Here is a 19,744-nt window from a genome sequence, read left to right on the forward strand (position 1 = left end):
ACTCATTAATCAGAGTTAACAGGCTCTTGAAAGAAAAATGACTAAATGTTAAACATAAGAGCTTGATGCCTTTAGCAGCTCCTGACTCACCCTACAAATGAACCATGAGGAAAAATGCGGCTGCCCGTCATGCAGAGTGTCTGTCGCAGCAAACATCGATCGCTGCAGATAATGCGGACAATAAATATGTCAGGAATATTAAGGGTGTGTATGTGTGTGGGTGTGGGTGCGTGTGTGTGGACTAGTTAATGGGCGGCATCTCCTAAATCAGTGTTCGCCTTTTTCTTACTCTTATTTTTTTCCTACACAGGACTCAGATCGTGATCAGTACCTCTCAGTGGATTAGCAGCTCAATCAATACCAACACAAACACACATGCAGAGTGCTTGTCGCTCTTTATCAGATAGATTGTTTGTGTCTCTTACCACCATGGCTGAGTTCCTGCGTGAGCCAATGGGAGTGGTGGGGAGGGAGTTGAGAGTGGGACTCGTGTTGAACTCTTCAGAGCTCAGGTTGTCTGAGCCGTCACTCAGGCCACTGCTGATGGAACTGCTCTCATCCCAACTGAGAAACAAAGAGCAAGGGCAAAGAAAGCAGTCAGGTAACATTCATGTTCTGTGGATTTAAGTACGTTGGATCATCTTAAAAGAAGAAACATTTTGGAGAAGTAACACTGTTGAAATTCTCACAAGAGGACTGGACACAAAAGGAGAGTTTAAACATACAAATTAAGCATCAACATTTTTTCAGAGTCCTCAGTCCAGACATCAAATGGAGACGATGTTTCTGATTTCCTGTATACATTGATCAATGATGACAATTACAAGCTATAAAACATGTAGTCCACTTCCTTCAATTGATTAACACTTAATACCAGATATCTCGCTTGGTATTAAGTGTTCAGAGGCCCCGTTTGGAAAGCCGAGTGCTCTACATATCCGGCTTACATGCTGCGTTAACTATCTGCAGCACTGAAATTTGGAGCGCTATTGACAAAATCTCAACCCACACTCTCAAAAATAGCACTGAGGAGCCCACACTGACGCCTGCACCCACGACCGCATACAGCACCATTTTGTGGCTCCTAAGTCAATTCACTCTACAAAAAAAGATTATACTGAGGATATTGTCTTACTAAGACGGCCAATGACTGTTTATACAAAGTGATAAATGAAAAATAAAGAACTTTATTAGGAATTAGAAATCAGTTTTGTTATCTGGAGCCTCGGCAGTGTTGCACCCTGAGCTAACACAAGCAAGTTTGGGAACCAAAGCAGAATCGTAATTAGGGATCGACTTACAATGCGTCACTCATAAGCCACTGCACCATCACTAACATCATTTATTTTGTACATGCTTGATCATTTTCATGTGGCTATTTTAGTACAATGTGCACATGTTGATTTGTTAAAGCAAGACAATTAAGCTTCAGTCAAATTGCTTGAATGTTCTTAAAAAAAAATCAATTGAAAAAAAAATATTAGAGCACATTTACATTCAACTCCAAGTCACGTTGACTCTGGTTGCGTTGGAAGTTTTCTTCTTGTTAAAAGGAAGTCTTTCAAGCATTGCCCAATGCAGGCTTGGCATGTGGGATTATTGCAATGTTAACAAAAACAATGTGTCATCCACTGTGTGACCTGCTTGATGAGGAGGTGAAACTGCGGCAAAGTCAATGACTCGATGCCATTTGCTGGGATTCCTTAAACAGATGCATTTCTTACCGATTGACAAAATAAGCTAAAATTGACTGCAATGTTTAATAATTCAGAACAAACTGGAATGCATTTAACTGCATCTAAATCTGTCACACGTCTGAATTGTTTTGGTCATTTGCTGCATATAAACTGAATCTGCTCGTGTTGCTAAGTGCTTTGAGCTGACTTCTTTCGTTAATTGGAGCCATATAAATAAACTAAGCTTAAACTGAAATATGACGTGTTAAGATTTATATTTTGTGAGAGCATTCAAAAGCTTCTGGGAGCCCCTGCTGACCTGTTGCCAATGCCCCACCCATCCAGTCTGATAATGAACTAGAACTTTTTTAAGGTTAGTTTATGAATTTTTTTTTGTTTACAAAAGAAAACAATTTCTATGAAGTTTTGATTGAGGAATCAGTTTTCCTCTCTAAAGTCATATATATAGCAATCGAACCAATGCCACAGCAAATGTGTGTCTTAGCTAGGGATACTGACTTTGGGGACAATCGAGTGCGGTCAAAGAGGATGGCTCAGTTGTAACACGTACTGATGGGTTTTATTAAAATGAGCTTGCTTACAATAAATAGGTCACATTTAGGAAGTCAGGCGGGGCGGGGCTGTTTTGCAGGGGTTAATTGGTCTTATAACCGAAGACAAACTGCACTGTAAATCCAGTTGAAACAGAGTCTATCTAATGAGGTCATATACAGTGCGGCTGCAGAGGGGAGGAAGGAGAGAGAGAAAGCGCTGTGGGCTTCCAGTTGGGTGCCTGAATGGGTCACACTGTGGCCTGGAGGGGAGTTGATCGGGGATGATCGGAGATGGGGGAGGAACTACGGGCCGGCCACGTCTAGCCTGTGGATATCTTATATGCAGAAAAGATCAGACAACATTTTATGACTGAGATGGATGTCTGTCAAGCCAATCTTAACATTTTTAGTCAGAAATGGGTCAAATTTAGGAAATGCACCAGAAATATACCTAGAGTTCCCCACTAAGGGACAATAAAGGATGTTTCTATTCTATTATTTCAAAGGATAGAAAAGCAAATAGACTGAAGAAGCATGTTTTTTTTAATCACTTCACTTATAAAGCATTTGTAAAGCAGGTTGTGCTGTTGGAAACATGATGTATAAACAAATTTGAAACTATTTTTTTCACACCATTTCCCCAGAATCTCGATAAGACAACACAAAAGCTCACAGTTGGTTTTAAAGTGCCAGACAGTCTCATTTGCATAGGAAAAAGGGGGAGGCTGCTTCACCCACCAACCCCTTTGGTTGCTAACAAACAAACCGCCTGCACTCTCTAAGTGAAGGTGCAGTTTCTTAGAGAAAAAAAAAAAAACCTGCATTCACCATGCTAAAAAATAGAGTTAGGTGTTAAGACTGTTGTGGAAAGGATATTTTAAAAAATTGCAGCGATAAAATAATGTCTCCACCTGTTTCTGCACAAGCCAACATTAGCACTGCGGTAGAGTTAGATGCGATAAGGTGTTTTTAATAAACAAAGCATCTAACAACGATGCTTCATGTTAGCATTTTATAACAGTAGTCATAAGTGACACCTAAAAACAATTTATTGTGTTTAATATAAGTGAAAATGTGTTAATGTCCAGTCAGTTTCACATGTTTTGTGACTCAATTTTACTTGGATGAAAAAGACTCACTGCTGTGAGACAAACAGTTGTGTTTTCTTACTGACGCGTCTTTTTTTTCCATATTCTGTCAAAGGCCTCAGAGCAATTGGCCTCCCCAGCATGGTTTGGAGTGCCAGCGCCCTTTTTGTTGAATAATTCACGTCTGATGGAAAACAGATCAAACGGCTCTCTGCTGAGCTTGATGTCACAAAGCTGACAGACGTGAACACAGGAAGCCCACAAGACAGAGGTGAGGTCAGGGGTCAGATATTATAAAGAGAATCTGCCGAGTATATTTATCATGTAGGTGATGGGAAAAAAAAGAAAAAAAAAAGAGGACTGTGCTAACTTTAACAGTGAAAAAAAAATCAATCAAGGATGGAGATTTCTTTACATGTTTGTTTTATGAGTCTTTATAACAAGAAATTATTTGGAGCTGGTGTATTTTGAGAGAGGAGAGGAACAAAGACATCAACGTCTGTTATGTTTTTTTTTAAAACATTCTCCAAACCTCCTCATGTGACTGAACGAACTGTTCAACCATAGTATTAAAATCTCTTAGAAGTTATCTGTGGAGGATCCAAAGCCTCTTATACAGGTTTATCTTAACACAAAGTGTCTTGGAAATGACTGAATTTATAATTTTATTGCAAAAAAGAAAAAATCTTCCAGTAGCGTAGAGCAGATTGTGGAACCATTGTGGAGCCACTGCAAGCTAACTTTACTTAGTCCTTCACTAAATGAGATAAAAATACCGACTGGGTTTTAAAAGAACCTGATGAACTACGCAGACACGAGGGCGAAGTGGTGTGCAAAGAGGGTATAAAAAGAAAGGTATAAAAGAGAAAGAGCTGCATTGGAAAAATAGACTGTTTTTGAAGCACACTTCCCCCTCTTTTTTTCTCCGAATGCCGTGATCTCAGCGAAGAGCTGCTTTCTGTATTAAAAACGTCTTCCAGGTCCACATCATCTTCCTCATTTTGCTGCAGCAGCTGGGCAGATAATGTCAGCACCACATTCATCAGTATGAGCTTTTTAGCAGAGTTTTACATTAAACACTGCTTAAGAAACTTCCCTGTCATATTTTTATAGCCCATTAGGCTAAGACTTGTTCCTTACGCGGAAGCAGGAAAGAAACTCAAATTTAAACGCCTGGAAGAAAAAAAAAAAAAAACTTCTTTATTATTGAAAACACGTATTATTCTATACTTCTTCAGAGCATTAAATATATCATAAGTTAAACAAAACACAGCTGGGAGGAAAGCAAAGAGATCTGGGCAATAAAAATGGAACCCCGTCACTGTAATACTGTGAGAAAAAGGAAAATCAATGTTGATTTGATATAAGATGCAATAATTGTCAATTAGGTTGAGTTGCATGTTATTGCCGCCATGTATCAGCTCACCTGACAGTCACAATAAGAAAAAGGTTCACGCAAGTCTTTGCCTGCAACATATGATGATCCCACCTTTAAATGATTGATTGTTCAGATACGATTGACCAATTTTCTTTTTCATTTCATTTAAAAATACATATAAACGACATGTACTGATCACATTCAAAATATCGTCCTTTTACAGAAAGCATGTTTATTTGTCTGCAGAGAAGAACGACCAGCCACACCCACACAAACACTGTTGACTTCACGAGCCATTAAGAGAACGGACAAATAGCTACTGCTGCGCTGAATGGCTGTCATTCATTAAGAAGCGTCTATGTTCTGTGGAGATAATTGTTCAAACCTCAAAGCAAGGGGGATTTTTTTTGTCTATTGTGAGAGTTCATTCCTGTGTCTGACCTTCCTATTGTGTTGAACGACAGTTAATAAAATACAGTAGCTCTAGCTGGGATAATAATAAAATAAAATAAAAAAAACATGGCCGAGAGAAGGCATCTTTGCCTGTGATGTGTGGGGCTTGAAAAACAGCCAGGCCTCCAACAGCAGATTTTATAGTCTCAGATGATAAGCTGAGCAAACATTAACTGTAACTGAACAGAAATTGTTCCTTAATCATTTAGAAAACCCTGGAACCACATTTTGTGACCATTAAAATTTCCTTTGTATCAGCGGAGACTGCAGTTTGTGTGTGATATTTAAGTGATTTCCATAAGTCTTTGTCAGGTTTTTTTTATCCACATCAAGACAAAAAACAATCAAAAAACAATCAGAAACAAGTAACCATATTAAAATCTATCTTATCTGTAGCAGAGGTTTGAAAGCAGATAGCAGCTCATGCTATAATGGCTTAATAATGACAATGAATGTCACAGAAGAGTGGTTCACAAAGTCTATCATGTACCACCTCAGTAAATGATGACATTTTTAGGTACCACCATACTAAAAAAAGATTTTAAAATTCAATTATGGCACAACTTGGTCTTTTCCTGATTGTTTTGTTGTTGTATAAAGGGAAATAAAAAAGGTGTTTATCTATTAGCACAACATTTAAGCTGTAACAAGACTTGATTTTGAAAGTTAGCGCTGCCAACAGGTGATTATTATTATTAATTGTACTTCTATGTACGTCTAAATGCAACCAAAGTACCACCAGTGGTATATGTACCACGGTTTGAGAACCTGGGAGGTAGCAGAAATGCCAGTATTGCTAATCATGAGTGGGCAAGAAGTCTTGGTAAAACTTGTCAGACCACGTCAGATCAGATAAGAATAGAAGATAGAAAGGGTCGGTTAGGAGAAATGACAGAATAAAGCAAGTCAAAGATTTGCAGATTTTATGGCTCTGGATTATTTAAACATATTAAAACAGACTCAATGCGAATCAACTTTTAGTCCCTTCATCGAGTTAAACACTTTCAAACCAGGGTGATATTTTTCCTGCGACTTTCCAATCGAACGTGTGTAAATGGATGGAAACTCTGCAGTCCTACAGAGGACAGGAACTTTCCATTTCTATTAAAATCCCCAAGTGTCACATGGCAAAAGCCAAAATGGCAAAGTCAGATGTTGCTCCTGGTTGGGCCTTTTGAGGTAAACGGAAAGTAGGGCACCAATAGTGCTTTACTGGGCGATCCAAACAAAGCACTAGGGGTATGCATGTTAAGGTTACTAAAGTATTTTAAGTTTCTAAATCTGTTGCTGATGGAAGACAGAACGTCTGATGTGGTATGTTGTATCTGTAGTGCAGGTATTTCTCTGGTCAGTCTGTAGAGAGATTAAATAAACCTTTTTTGGAAAGCCAAACATTCACCACACCGCTGCGGACACTACATCCTCCCATACAGCAGGTGCCTGAGGACAACTATTTATGGCGCTCACAAAGTCTGATAAACCCTAAAGCAAACTAGATTAGCTGAACCGAGGTCAACCATAAAAAATAAAAACAAGAAATGAAATGTGAACTGTCGCTATGAGAAGCAGCTGCTTCAACATCCTCTGCTGGTTTCAGCCTAGACACGTAAAACAGGATCTGACACCAACCGACTACATGCTCACAAACAGCCACAGGGACTGAGGTGCAAACACACTTAAGCGCACACAAAAAACTAAATGACTCATTTGCAGCAGAGGTCATGACCGGCCGCACCTAATTTTGCTGCTTTTTTTTTGCACCCGTACAATTTTTTGCACCAGTACAATCATTCTGAAATTATTGTACTGGTGATTTGGGAAGAAAAAAAAATAAACAAAACATTGATGCCCAAAAGCTTTGGTCAAATTTTTAAATAAACATGAGCTACCTGGTAAAAAAAAAAAAAAAAGAAAAAAGGTGAAATATGGTGCAACCGTGTGCACAGATGGCTAACAATATGGGTGCTTGGACCGCTTCATCAGCTTATCACCAGGAAACAATAACACACACACACATTCATGTACCCAGATCTGTGAATCACCTTGGTGGATAAGTGTAACAGACTGTAACATTATTATATTTCCAGTCAGAGCTGTGAACCTTTCCATGACCCTAAGATCAAAAAAGTTTTTTAAGATTCGGTTTTCTGCAGGATAATCTTCCTCTGCAGGACCGTATATGGACTGGGAAGAATTTCCAAACTGTTGTGTCTTCGGAGCTTTAAGACAAGCCTTCGGTGATTTCATTCAGATATCCAGCAGCTTTAAATCATGTTGTAAAAAAATGCATTTGACATTTACCCATACAAATGTGATTTCAGCACCATTTAGAGTCATACTGCTTTCCTACTAAATAACCACAGCGACACATGCTGTGCAAGCATTTACTCGCTGATATAATCCGATCCTACCAATTTTTTAAATAAATGACGCCATGCTGTTTGGAGGCTTGGGGCAATTAACAACAACTCTGTTAATAAGAGATACTTTTAATTAAAATCCCAACACTGTCACTGTGTTGCACTGTAGCTGTATGCATCGACAGTAAATCACTGGCCCAGTTAAATGCCAGATTAAGTCTAAATTTAAGACTGTGCACACATCCCTGCATTTCAGTGTACAAGTGATTTCCTCTTTGGTATTATTTATTACTTCCTCCCTGTTGTGCTTCCACATTGTGCGATGGAACAATGCGTCGGAGCAGTTTTAGCAGCCTTTTGTCTACTCACATACACACGCACACACACCCATGCACACACCCAGCAGTATTTGGGTATTACAGGGGATTACAGCACAGGCTGAAGTTAATGAGCTCACAATTACTGTTAATTCCATCTGCCACCAGGATCAGGTCGTGCCAGTGGCCACAGCTAGAGGTGTGCGTGGAAACTAAGGAAGATTCATCCCTAAATGGACAATGGGACAATGAGAAAGAGATTATGTTTTATGTGCTTGCGGCTGGCAGCGATGGCCTCAAGGTTCAGCACACACGACTGCTGCTGCGCCCTGCGCCGCGCTTGGATTAGCTGTCAGAAATGTGTGATATAAGACGCGGAGCGATAAAGTCACTCGTTGCTCCACTGAGAGCTGCCTCCAAGGTGTGATTGTGCATGGAGGAATATTGAGGTCCATTACTCTTCCAGGTTTTCCTTCACAAAGACGGTGACACATTCCACAGAGGCTTATTTGCTTTCTGTGAGTGGAAAACCGGATTTAACAGAAATCCTGGTCAGTCAAATGCGGTTTTCTCCATATGGTGGAGGGTTGTAGATCAGACAGACAAACAAAGGACTACAGCTTAAAGGTGGGAAAAAAAAACCTTGTTTGGCAAGGGAGTTAGTGACTTGGTCTCTTTGCAGCTCTTTGCAACTCCGTCTGTATAGATTGCTTATGTTGGCTTTTTACCATTGCTCTTCCATGATAAGACACAGGACATCTGACAACAACAGAACAGCTCAACCCTTTATTTAAGGAATACAGAACAAGGCAACACGCTTGGAACAAAAAAACAGAAAGGCACAACTGTTGATCGTTGGGTCATCTTGATCTTCTCAAATCGTAAGGCCAAAAAAGGATAAACGGGAGGAAGCAAGTAGCGGATACCTTGAAAGGCAAATTTGTCTCTTTTATCTCTTCTTGGTCTAATATCCCTGTAGTTAATCTTGCCAGTAAGGGTCAAAGTTTGAAGATTAAGTCTCTTCTAGTCTAAACGGGTCTGGTGCAGAGATTTAAAAATCTGTCACAATACAAACAATGCACTTCAAACTTAACTTACAGTGATAGGTATAAGTAGAGAGTTTCGCCCAGAAAACTTGCTAAGCACGGCGACACTGTGCTTCCAGTTATAAATCCTTAAAAAAGACAAACATCAAAAAGATTTAATTAAGATTTTTTGGCACTTCAATTGTTTCATCCTAATTAATTTGTCGCTGAACTTGTTAGAGCGTAGATACGTAAAGACAGACGGTGGTTATGGCATTCCAGAGGAAAATAAAAAATAAAAAAAATAGACACTTGACCTCAGTCTTCCTATGGATTCACAACTAAAGAGACTCTTTAACCCGTCACTGTTAATGGAGTATAAAAAAACTTTAATAAATAAACAAGCAATGCTTAGCCTAGTGACATGCCGAGCTTACAACACACTGATGGAAACCCTGAAGTAAGAACAGCAGAAGTCAAAGAGAACTGAACAACTCTGAAGAGTGTTAGAGGAGATGACCGGCAACGCTCTGTAATAACCCATTAACCTCTGATCTCCAAAGTTCCTCTCTTCTTCACTAAAGAGCAGGAAGTAGAAGAAGGACCGCACTCCTGGGACAACTTTGAATGGTCTTTTAAATCACCTATATAAGTAGTTCAGTCTGGGGTGCAGGGTGGGGAGCTTCTCAGCCCAAAACTCAATGCCGAAGAACCAGGGAGGAGCTCAAAGGGGGGAATACCGGCACACAGACGCCCGGGACAGGGGTTGGCTCTCGGGGTAGAATTACCTCTGGCCTCCATCCAGATACGTCAGCTGACTTAACGGCTATGTAAAATAACGGCGCAGAGCGGATGTTTTGGTTCAAAAGAGAAAAAGGAGGAGGAGGGAAAAAAAAGAGAAAGTAAGAGGGAGTAAAGGAAGGAGAAGAAAGACTGGGAGGTTTCATTTTTTGAATAAAGCATATTTCTTCCAGGTTGCTGTTAACTTAAAGCAGCTGTGCAGAAGACAGTCCGAGACATGTGCTAAAGAACAAACACAAGTGTTCCCACGAGCAGCTGCCTTTTAATCAACAGAACCAAGAGAAAAGTAGCAGAGCTGGCAACAATTTAAACCAACCAGAAAACACATGGAGATAAAAAACAAACATGATAACACTGAAAAGGAAATAATAAGAAGCACATCACAGCAAACATGCAGCATCCTGGGAATTGCTGTGACATTGTAAATCTTTTCGAATATTATTTTTGATCCGTTTTGCTTGCAAAGGAAGATCGTAGGCAATCAGTGGAGCAAAACCTAAGAAACGAATATATGATGGGGTCTGTTTTGTTTTTATCTGCAACTGTTTCGCAGTGGAAACTGCTGAAAAGAAAGAGGCTTGTGGATACCAATGATTTGGCGATGTTTGTGAAAAGCAATGATTTTTTTTTTTTTAGGTGGAGGGTTCTGACCATCCGGTCTCTGGTGACAGGTCAGTAAAATTAGAAATGTCTTCATCTCTGTTGTTAACAGACTCAGACTTACCCGAATAGATAAAATCACACAGGCAGCAACTAAAAATCTCTTTGTGATACACTGACCTTGTGCCAAGAAATCTCTTTAATAGTGAAATATTAAATCAACCACACTAAAAAAAAGTATATATTTTTATTACAGTTGAGATCTAACAATTTTTCAAAACTCTTTATTTTGATGAGGAAAATGCTTGACACATCTGCATAAAAAGAGTCATATGAACTGGCAGAATATGAGACTACAAATCTAACTTGGAAGTCCAGCACCTGCCAAAGGCTGCCCTAACATTAGCTAACAAGAAAAGACTGAATTGACTGGAGCTGAGACTCTCTTCTACCTCTGCTGGCTGAGATAAAGCAGGCCCCCAATAAAACATTCATGGTTGTGAAAGCACAGACAATTTGTTGCGCGACTGTCTGTTTTTGTCTCTATTCGTGTCATGTGACCAGATGTAGTATCGACCGGGAGGCGCACCCATCACCTGCTGTCCCTCCCAAGAAATGCACATTCGTCGGCCACTTAAAGTGAGCTTAGCAGACATTCCTTACCCTCTGGACACCCAAAACATACACTTTACATTCCAGAGAGTGTATTCTTGGTTTCCACTCCCTAATCCTTCAACATATGGAGATGCATATAAGCATACCACTCCAAAAGCACGCACAGCCAAGGAGAGAATGACAAATCGAGTTTGGGCAACCCTCTTACTTCCATCTCCACTGCAAGATATTCTCTGAGTTTTTAACATTTCCCCAAATCTTCATGAGAGGGACTTTAGTGTCCAGTTAAATTTACATCCTGAGGTCACTTTTCAGCATGACTGTTTATGTTCGCCTCAAAGCTTTTCCCCTCATCCCCAACTGCCAGTTAAGGTGCACCGTTGTCTGTGTTCACTCCTGCTTTGGCTTTGATGTACCAGAGAAACACACTAAACCACAGGAGGGTCCACCTCATGAAAATATGAACGCTGTCTGTGAACGCCAGCTCCTGTGTGTACAATAAAATAAGAAGAGTATGTGTCTGATGAAAGCAGGTTACAAGCATCTGCTGAAGCACTCTGAGGTCTCCCTAATGATCTCGTAGGCAGCATAGCAAAAATAAACCAACTCACAAAACAGCAAGACTATTGCAGGATGCCTCGTGTCCTAAAATCTCTGGCTCTTCCCCCATCTTGAACTATTTCTAGTGAAGTTTATTTGCATAGCACACTTCAATAACAAAGCATTTCAAAGTGCTTTACATGATAAAAGCATCCCCACAACAACTAAACAAAAAATAAATTGCATTGCAGTTGCAAAATAATGAGGAAAATGCAAAAAATTGGTATCTAAACCGAAACCATGATGTTCTTGTCATGAAAGAAAGGCAATTTTAAACAAAAGGGGTTTTAACCTTGATTTAAAGGGACTCGGGGTTTCAGCTGTTTTGCAGTTTTCTAGAAGTTTGTTTAAAGGAGAATAAAATCATGAAATGCGGCTTCTCCATGTGTGGTTCTGGTTCTGGGGATGAAAAGCAGTTTGACAAAAGAACAATTTCTTATTTTTGGTGATATTCAATTCACCGGTAAAAGTATGTCAAAGTCTATTCTCTGAGCTCCAGACAGTCAGTGTAAGGACTTTAGGACAGAGGCGATGAGCTCCATTTTCCTAGTTTTAGAGAGAACACGAGCAGCAGCGTTCTGGATCGGATGCAGCGGTCTGACTTTCTAAGAAGACCTGTGAGGACACTGTTGCAGTTCCTACTGCAACAGTATCATTCCTACTAATCATTCCTACCAATTATAAACATATGGATGACTGTTTCAAGTTCTTGTCGAGACATTGTTTTGGAAATGTTCGTTAGGTGACAGAAGGCCGACTTTGTAATTGTGTTTATGCACCTCTGAAGGTTCAAGTCTGAGTCCTGATTTCAGGAATATTCATATGTAACAGCTGAAACCTTGTGATCATTCCTCTTTTGATCCAACAATAATGACTTGCATTGATTTGCTCATAGTCACCTTTTCATTGTAATGCAGTTCACTGCAGCATCCACATACAGTATGCAAAAAATAAATTGCTGAAGAAAATGTGACTAAGAGGATCCTCAGTCCTAAGTGTTACTAACTTAACACCATTATTTATCAGTCTTGATCCTTTTTTAAAGTGATAATGCCACATTTTCATTTGAATAAACAATGCCATATTAGGGTGTGAAAAGACATGAGTTGTTGATGTAAATCATTTGTAAATGTGTTAAGGTTGTGAACAGTGGGTGGTTCTGGGTATGTGGTAGTTCATGCTAAGCAGGCTGTTTGCCTAGCGTTCAGATGACCCCACATGTATGCAGTCGCACACAAAGCGATGCAATGAGCTTGTGTTGGATGGCCTTTAATATATGATAACTGAGCTAACCACAGCTTTGTGTTGGCTGGATATGGTTAGCTAATGGTGCATGTTTAGTGTGTTTGTGCAGACATCCTGACGTATATGAGCGAAAGTATACCCTCATCAGCTCTGGTTTTAATCATAGAACTTGGTGACAGTTTGAAGGGCGTATGCTTTTTTTGTGCCAGATTACAATTATTTTACAGTTTATCAGCCATTTTTTCAGCCAGTCTGTTTAAGCACATGTGTCCAGCTCCAAAACAGAGATAAGAACAACCTACATGGCCCTGCACATGCTGACGCTTGAAGGTCTCTGAAAGGCTTTGTTAACATTCTGTATTAAACTATGACTTGTGAAGAAATTTATAATTTGCCATTATAAATTTATACTCCATTTAAGCAACAGATAAAGTAGTGTATAGCTATGAAATTAATGCAGGTTTTTGAATTTTGTCATGAATAAAAAAAAAAAAAGGAGGGTTGTTGGATATTATTAATGACCAACCAGCCACATCAAACCAAGAAACACATAGGGATAAAAGTGTGAACAATTTTACTGCAGTGTTATAAAACACTCACCCTTTAAAATGAAATAGAGCACTGTTCTATTTAATGTTCCAACATCCCAAAATGAAAAGAAACAAAAAATGGAACAAAAAAAAAAAAACCCAGGACAGAACCATCAAACTCTGCTCACAAACCTACCAAGCAGAGCATTAATTAGCAGAGCAACAAAGAGGCTCTTGAGCAACTCAAGGATTTTATAAAAAAAAAAAAAAATTCCCTCGTATGGTATGTGGAGTGCATGCATCTTCTTAAAAAAACCATGCATTCTTATATTTTAAGATTTGTATTTGTGAATATAAATCTGGAAGTACAACGATACATTATTTCATTCATGTGTCATTGTACTTCCACTTCACAATTATGCACTTTATGTTGGTTTATCATATAAAATTCCAAAATGATGCATTGAAATTGTACCATATGACTTTAAGTGGTTCAAGTGATCAGTGGGTTAACCCACATGAACAAAGCAGACTCCTAAATGTTCAAACTATATCAATAATATCCTCCCCTTCCTCCTATGTTGTACAATCAGTCAACTATGTGGTCCTGCTTTATTTCCTTATCCATTCCAATCAACAGCTTATTCATATAAGCTGCTCCACATTAGCCCACTCTATATGCCAATGAATACTCTTAAGTAATAGGGTGGGCGTCAGGATAATTTAAAAGGAGGCTTGCTATATTTCACCCAATCACTGCAGACACAGGGAGAGAAATGTAGGTCAGCCTTTCAGAAGAATGCGGCTCGGTTCTGCAGCGGATCAATACGAACACACCCACTCATACCTGACAGTCTACTAACTGGTGGAGATCCTGCGCGCACCCACCACCATCAGCAACTAGTTGCCATCCTAGAATAAATAAAACAATGGATCCGTCATTGTGCGCAGGCATTTTTAAGACGCGTGCGCACTCTGCACACTTCAGCATCATTAGATGATTTATATTACTGTGTTAATGTGTTGGCGGTAATCTGCTTTCGGATGTCTACCGGCCAGCATGGTATTAAAGACAGAGCTGGTGGCTTTGCGCACTGATGTCTGCTCGATTTATCTACACACTGCACTACAGAAGAACCGTCCATGCATCCACATGCTTATTAGAAGACCGTCACACAATTATCCTGTCAGTCACAATAGCAAAACCTGCCAGCGTGCAGCTGTTGGGAGTTTTATGAATGAGACATGCTCGCTGCTCATTTTTACGCACCGACTCCGCCGGAACCTCTGCAGCACACTCACCGCGCTCACACGGCTCACATATGCGTGGATAAAAGCCAATGCCACTAATGTGTAAATTAGTTTCCCTTCCGGAACTCAGTCACACACACACATACACACACACGTTCTCGCGGGTCGCATCTATTTACCTTGACAGAAAGTGCATTGTCCTCCCTGCGCGCTGCGGTGCCGTCAGCTGCAGCATTTTCCCATTCATAACGCGCCCGCTCATTCTGCTACCATCCAGCTCTCACGCCGCTTTGTTCCCGTTCAGCATATCCCGCCTCTGTGGCTCTAATGGAAGAGAGACCCGGTGGGCTGCCTCTCCACTGACAACCAGGGAACCGCCTGTAAGAGTCAGCAGCGTTGACTGACACTCACCCGCAGTGCCTCCACTCACTCACTCCCTCTCCCTCTCTCTCGCACACACGGTACGGAAAGGAGGGGCAGAGGGAGGTGATGAGAAAAGGAGGGAGGACAGATAAAAAGGCAACACCCCAAATTCCTCTTCCTCTCCTCCGTCGGCACCGTTTCACTGATCGCCAGCAGCTGCGCCCGCTGCTAAAACCGCACAGAGCTTCCAGCGCGCATCCAGCCACAGGATAAGCACAGAGTCATCAAATTCCCCGAAAGCGACATGACGGGCTGACGCTAAATCTCAAATCTGTGCAACTCGCTGACCCCATTCGTATTGCGGTACAGTGAAAACGGCACTCTGCTTTAACATAAACCGACTTTATTACTTTAATTCCGCAAAAGATGTTAAAAAAAAAAGCTACAAAAACATAACACACAATACATAAAATGTATGCGCAGACCTTGGTTATGACACCCCAAAAATATTTGGCAATCTCTTATGTTCTTTGCGTAATTGTCTGTCTCGGAAATCCCACATTTGATGTATTTTGCACATAGTGCGGTTTTTCAAGGAGCCATTTCAAATCTAAAGATACCAGCCAGACTTTTCATTAACACTTGGTGATCTTCAAATATAGCATGTTGTATGGTATGGTAAGTTTTATTTCATTTCAGAGCTTTCATGCCTCTGGTAACATCTCATGCATGAGGCCACTGATCAGAGTTGTATTTATTGATATTTTACATGGTTTTTCTTTTCAGTCACTTCTTTTAAGTTCAATTCGTTCTTTAAAAGTTATAGTCTGCATGCAAAATATTGATGTGTGGAGAAAACCGAATGGATTTGAGGAAAAGATTCGACAACAATACACATTTGAAGAGGATCAGGAGAGACTGGGAGACCCAGAATGCATCATCCACAACGCTACTGGTAAGAGCGAACAAAAACCAACATATTGAATGTTCATTTTTCTGAGCAACTTTCACCTTGGGTTTTTTTGGGGTTTTTTTTTTTTAGGATGCAGTTATATTATAAATGAATGAATAATTTCTGTGGTGACTGTACTGATATATAATTGTGATTACAATTTAAGTTGTAAAATATTTGAAATATTCTTGCTCGATTGAGGTTGATATAGTCCTTAAAATAACTGCAGTGATCGTCACATAAAATACTTAATAATGTGGGCTTTGCAGGGGAAAGAATAATTTCTCTCGAGTCCCGTGGCAATTTCAGCATCTTTTTAACTTTACAGAAATATTTCCTAAGCAGCCGCTGGCTATGTGGAACTAGTGTTGGCTAATAGCCAAACCATTGGTGCCACAAAGAGACCTCAAATCACGTCGTAATGAAGTGCGTAGGTTAAATGACTCCATTGTTTCTCGTGTAACAAAGTGTGTATTGCCTTCAGGAGAGTCACAAAGCAATAGTCTGGGAATCATGTACACACTCCCGCGAGCCCGGCCCCTTCCCAACATCCAGTGGTGTTCAAACACTTTCAGTACTGAGTGGACCCCTGTGAATAGATCTGCCTGTCTGCTGGCTCCGTTCAATAAGTGAATGAAGAGTTAGAGAGGCACGGGAAGGAGGAGGGAGATGGATCTAATTAACAGTGTCTTTTTATTAAGGAGAAAGAAGGGTGAGTGCAAGAAAGACAAGAGCCAGAAAGGGAAAGTTTGGAAAATGTCCATAGAGGGAAAAAAAAAAAAATCACTAAATCTCCCTGTTTAAATGCAGGATAAACAAAGACGGGATTCTACTGCTCACTTGTACCACGCAGAGCCAGGTGGGCACACAGAGCGACTGCAGAGTGACTGGCACATCGGCATGCTGAACTGCAGGTGTATGGGGCTCCTGCCACTCCCGTTGCCTGGTGTTAATACGAGAGGTAAACAGAAACTTCTCCTGCACACAAACATTCTCGCTGACACACTTTCAGTCGTCTTTCAATCAGTGCGAGCAAAGGCCTTTATTCACGTCAGCTCTGATCCGAGTTTCTGGAAAGGCCAGTTGGACGGCGCTCCGTCTGCTTGGCAAGCTTCGACTTCAACCTCTGACTCACGTCCAGACATGCCCTCTGTGTCTCCAGCTCTGTTTATTTGCCTCGGACTCATCGAGGGCTATCTCTTTTTTTCACAGCTGCCTTCCTTTTTTCACTCACCGTCTAAAACCTTAGTGCTCATTTTCAAAGTTTCTGTTTGCAGTATAATTAGTTTGGTGACGTAACTATGTAATGACAGTGTACAGGCAGGGTCATCCCTACGACCCTGGGAACCTGTCACTCCCCCCCCACTGATGAAAGAAACAGGAGACCTGGGAATGCTCATCCCTCTTATCACACCAGGAACACACACAGACAGATACTTGCAGATTCCCATGCAGCGTGTGAGCTCAGCTGCAAACCGAATGAAAACATGTACAAATTCATCCCAAACACACACACACATTTATTAAACTGGAAAACTCTTCCCATCGCAGGCCAAGTTTTTTGCTCACATCCCTTCAGCAGCCAAACTAACATTCAAAGTCAGTTAAAAACATTCTCACTACATCACCTCGAGCTTTTCATATCCACACATGTAGCTTCACTTCCACAACAACTGACAAAGTTTCTTTTTGACCCTGTGCTCTTTTTCTCTGCGAGGAATCCCTTTAAACTTTATTTGCTAACTTTTTGTTGCACACCCATTTGCTGTGCAAACCACAAATCTGGTCCTTAAGGAAAAAGTGCAAAGAACAATATCATTGTTTAAGGAAGTTTTGTTTGCAGTTTGTTGCAATTTAAGAAGGCGACAGAGCTTACAATAGAGATGCAGCAAAATTTTAAGTTGGGCCAATATTGATATCCAATATTAATTTTGGTGTTATAGTCCTTCACTGTCCTTCCGTATCTTTGCTTTATTGGTTGGATTGATATGACGATATGTTAAAATGCCTATATTATGCATCCTTGGTATAAAATCAATGCGTTTTAATGCGTTGTACAAGCAGTCAAAGTTCAAAATTAAAACTAAGCTGTTTAACGAGCTGCAAACTGATGTCCAGAGACGCTCTCTATGCAGTCTGAGACAGAGATATTTTGCAAGAATTGGCAAAAGCATAGGTTTATACATGTGTACAAACAGTAGAGATAGGGTTTAAAAGACATGATTTAATTTCTTTGAAAGTTACTTTTGCAAATATTAATTTGCTTGAAACTTTCCACATTATTAGTCAATGTTTTCAACAGATTTAAATCTCCAAGAATCTTTAAAAAAATTCTCAAGAATCCAAAGAAAAATAATTTTAATTACTAAGCTAAGTGAGCAAAGGGATTCAACATAAGCATTGGAAAGTGTCTACAGTTTCCTACTGCCGAAAAGGTGGAAATAAAATGCCGTGTTTTTATCTGTCGCTTCAAAGAAGGCAGAATAAAAGTTTGTTGTGTGATTTTTCACCTGGAATGTGATCAAATTTGTGCATGTAATCAATAAAGTTTGCCGCTAGGAATTGCAGAAACGATAAAAGGTAATAAAAGGTTTGCCAAACAGACTTCAGTGTCGTGGGGGTTTTCATTGGATTTCATTTCTCGATTTGAGCTTGTTCCAACGCTCCAGCTGGTTTAGCGCTCTGCCAATAGCTACAAATATGACTGAGCTTTGAAGGTTGTGCCAGCCAAGAAAAGGTGAATACATACCATGACAGGTTGATCTATTAATTAAAGCCACATCATTCTGTCATTGAGACACCGTCTTATTGTGATATGCCTCGTGGCTTCATCTAGTCATACCCGTGACAGCATCAGAGACGCCCATATACAAGACGGGACAGCACATGAGCTATAATGCCAACCTGTTTTTACAGTCGATGTTTCCAAGGCTTCGTGTCATGCCGTAAATATTCCGCTTAGCCTTGAGCAGGCCGTGATCGTGTGAAACATTCAGGCTGTCGAAAATATCACTTTTCTGCATGTTTCAGCTAGTTGGACAAGGACTTTGGCAGACTTGTGGCGCTCACACGTACCTGAAAGAAGAGAGGTATGCAAGGAAACAGAAAACTCTTTAGGGGGAATATGCAAACAGATATCCACAGGTCTTTTTTTTTCTTCTTGCATTCCATTTTTTTTTTTGTAGAGCTGTAAGAAACCATACCTAAGAAATGGTATAAAAAAATACAATCTATTTCAAAACACCATCTTATGGCACAGCTGACTCAAGTTGTGTTTGCAGGGATCAGAAATACCAAAGCAGAGTCCTGTAGAAGTGAGCCCAACCTGACAAGACCGTCAATGTGATTACATTGTTGGCGATGAATGCCAAACCTTTCCTCGTGCCAGCACACTGAAAAAGCACCGTCCCACTCAAAACAGCATCAGAGCATATTCAACATTTCTTTTTGTATTTCGAACATTTAAATACCAATGGGCTTTTTATTGTGGTTGGATGACATGACCGTAAGAAGGACTTCTGAGAGAATCGTTTAGTCTACTGCCACTAAACAGCTCCAGAGTACATTTACTGACAAACCTTCATCTTGCTTTGTGGGAATGAATGTTACCCAACTAACCAGAACTCCCTCCTACCCCCCAAACTCAGGCCAGAAAACTCTCTTACAAACTGAGCAGCTCTTGCAGCTTCATACTCAGGGTTGGAACACTAAAAGTGGTTTCAAAGTTCCTGCTACCAAAAGTATTTTTGAGTGCTCTCTTCCAAGCGTGTCTAAAGAAATACTCTTGTGGTTGATTGAGGGACCCTCCATGTCAGTGCCACAAAAAGAGTCTTATTTACATTGAGTGAAAAGGGAAGAATAACTTCGTGAAAGGTTTTATTCTGTTTAGAACAAGGAGCGGTGGGACTTGACTTCAAAGATGCTTTCCTTCTTAAA

The 19,744-nt window shown here is 40.3% G+C and overlaps 1 protein-coding gene across 16 annotated transcripts in view; it reads right to left on the reverse strand.

Annotated features, from left to right (window-relative positions):
• The window catches only part of nav1a (neuron navigator 1a), a 95,933-nt gene that overhangs the window by 20,770 nt on the left and 55,419 nt on the right, over positions 1-19,744 (reverse strand). For 15 of the 16 annotated variants that reach the window (XM_081609033.1, XM_081609023.1, XM_081609034.1 and 12 more), the window contains one exon: positions 426-564. In XM_081609033.1, the coding sequence (XP_081465159.1) occupies positions 426-564 (139 nt within the window). Of the gene's footprint in view, positions 1-425; positions 565-14,672; positions 15,172-19,744 lie in introns of those variants that run through there. The other variant, XM_081609031.1, reaches the window with a different exon arrangement.

Source organism: Poecilia reticulata, chromosome 7 (assembly GCF_904066995.2).
Source record: "Poecilia reticulata chromosome 7, P_reticulata-male-v2, whole genome shotgun sequence".
Lineage (NCBI taxonomy): Eukaryota > Metazoa > Chordata > Actinopteri > Cyprinodontiformes > Poeciliidae > Poecilia > Poecilia reticulata.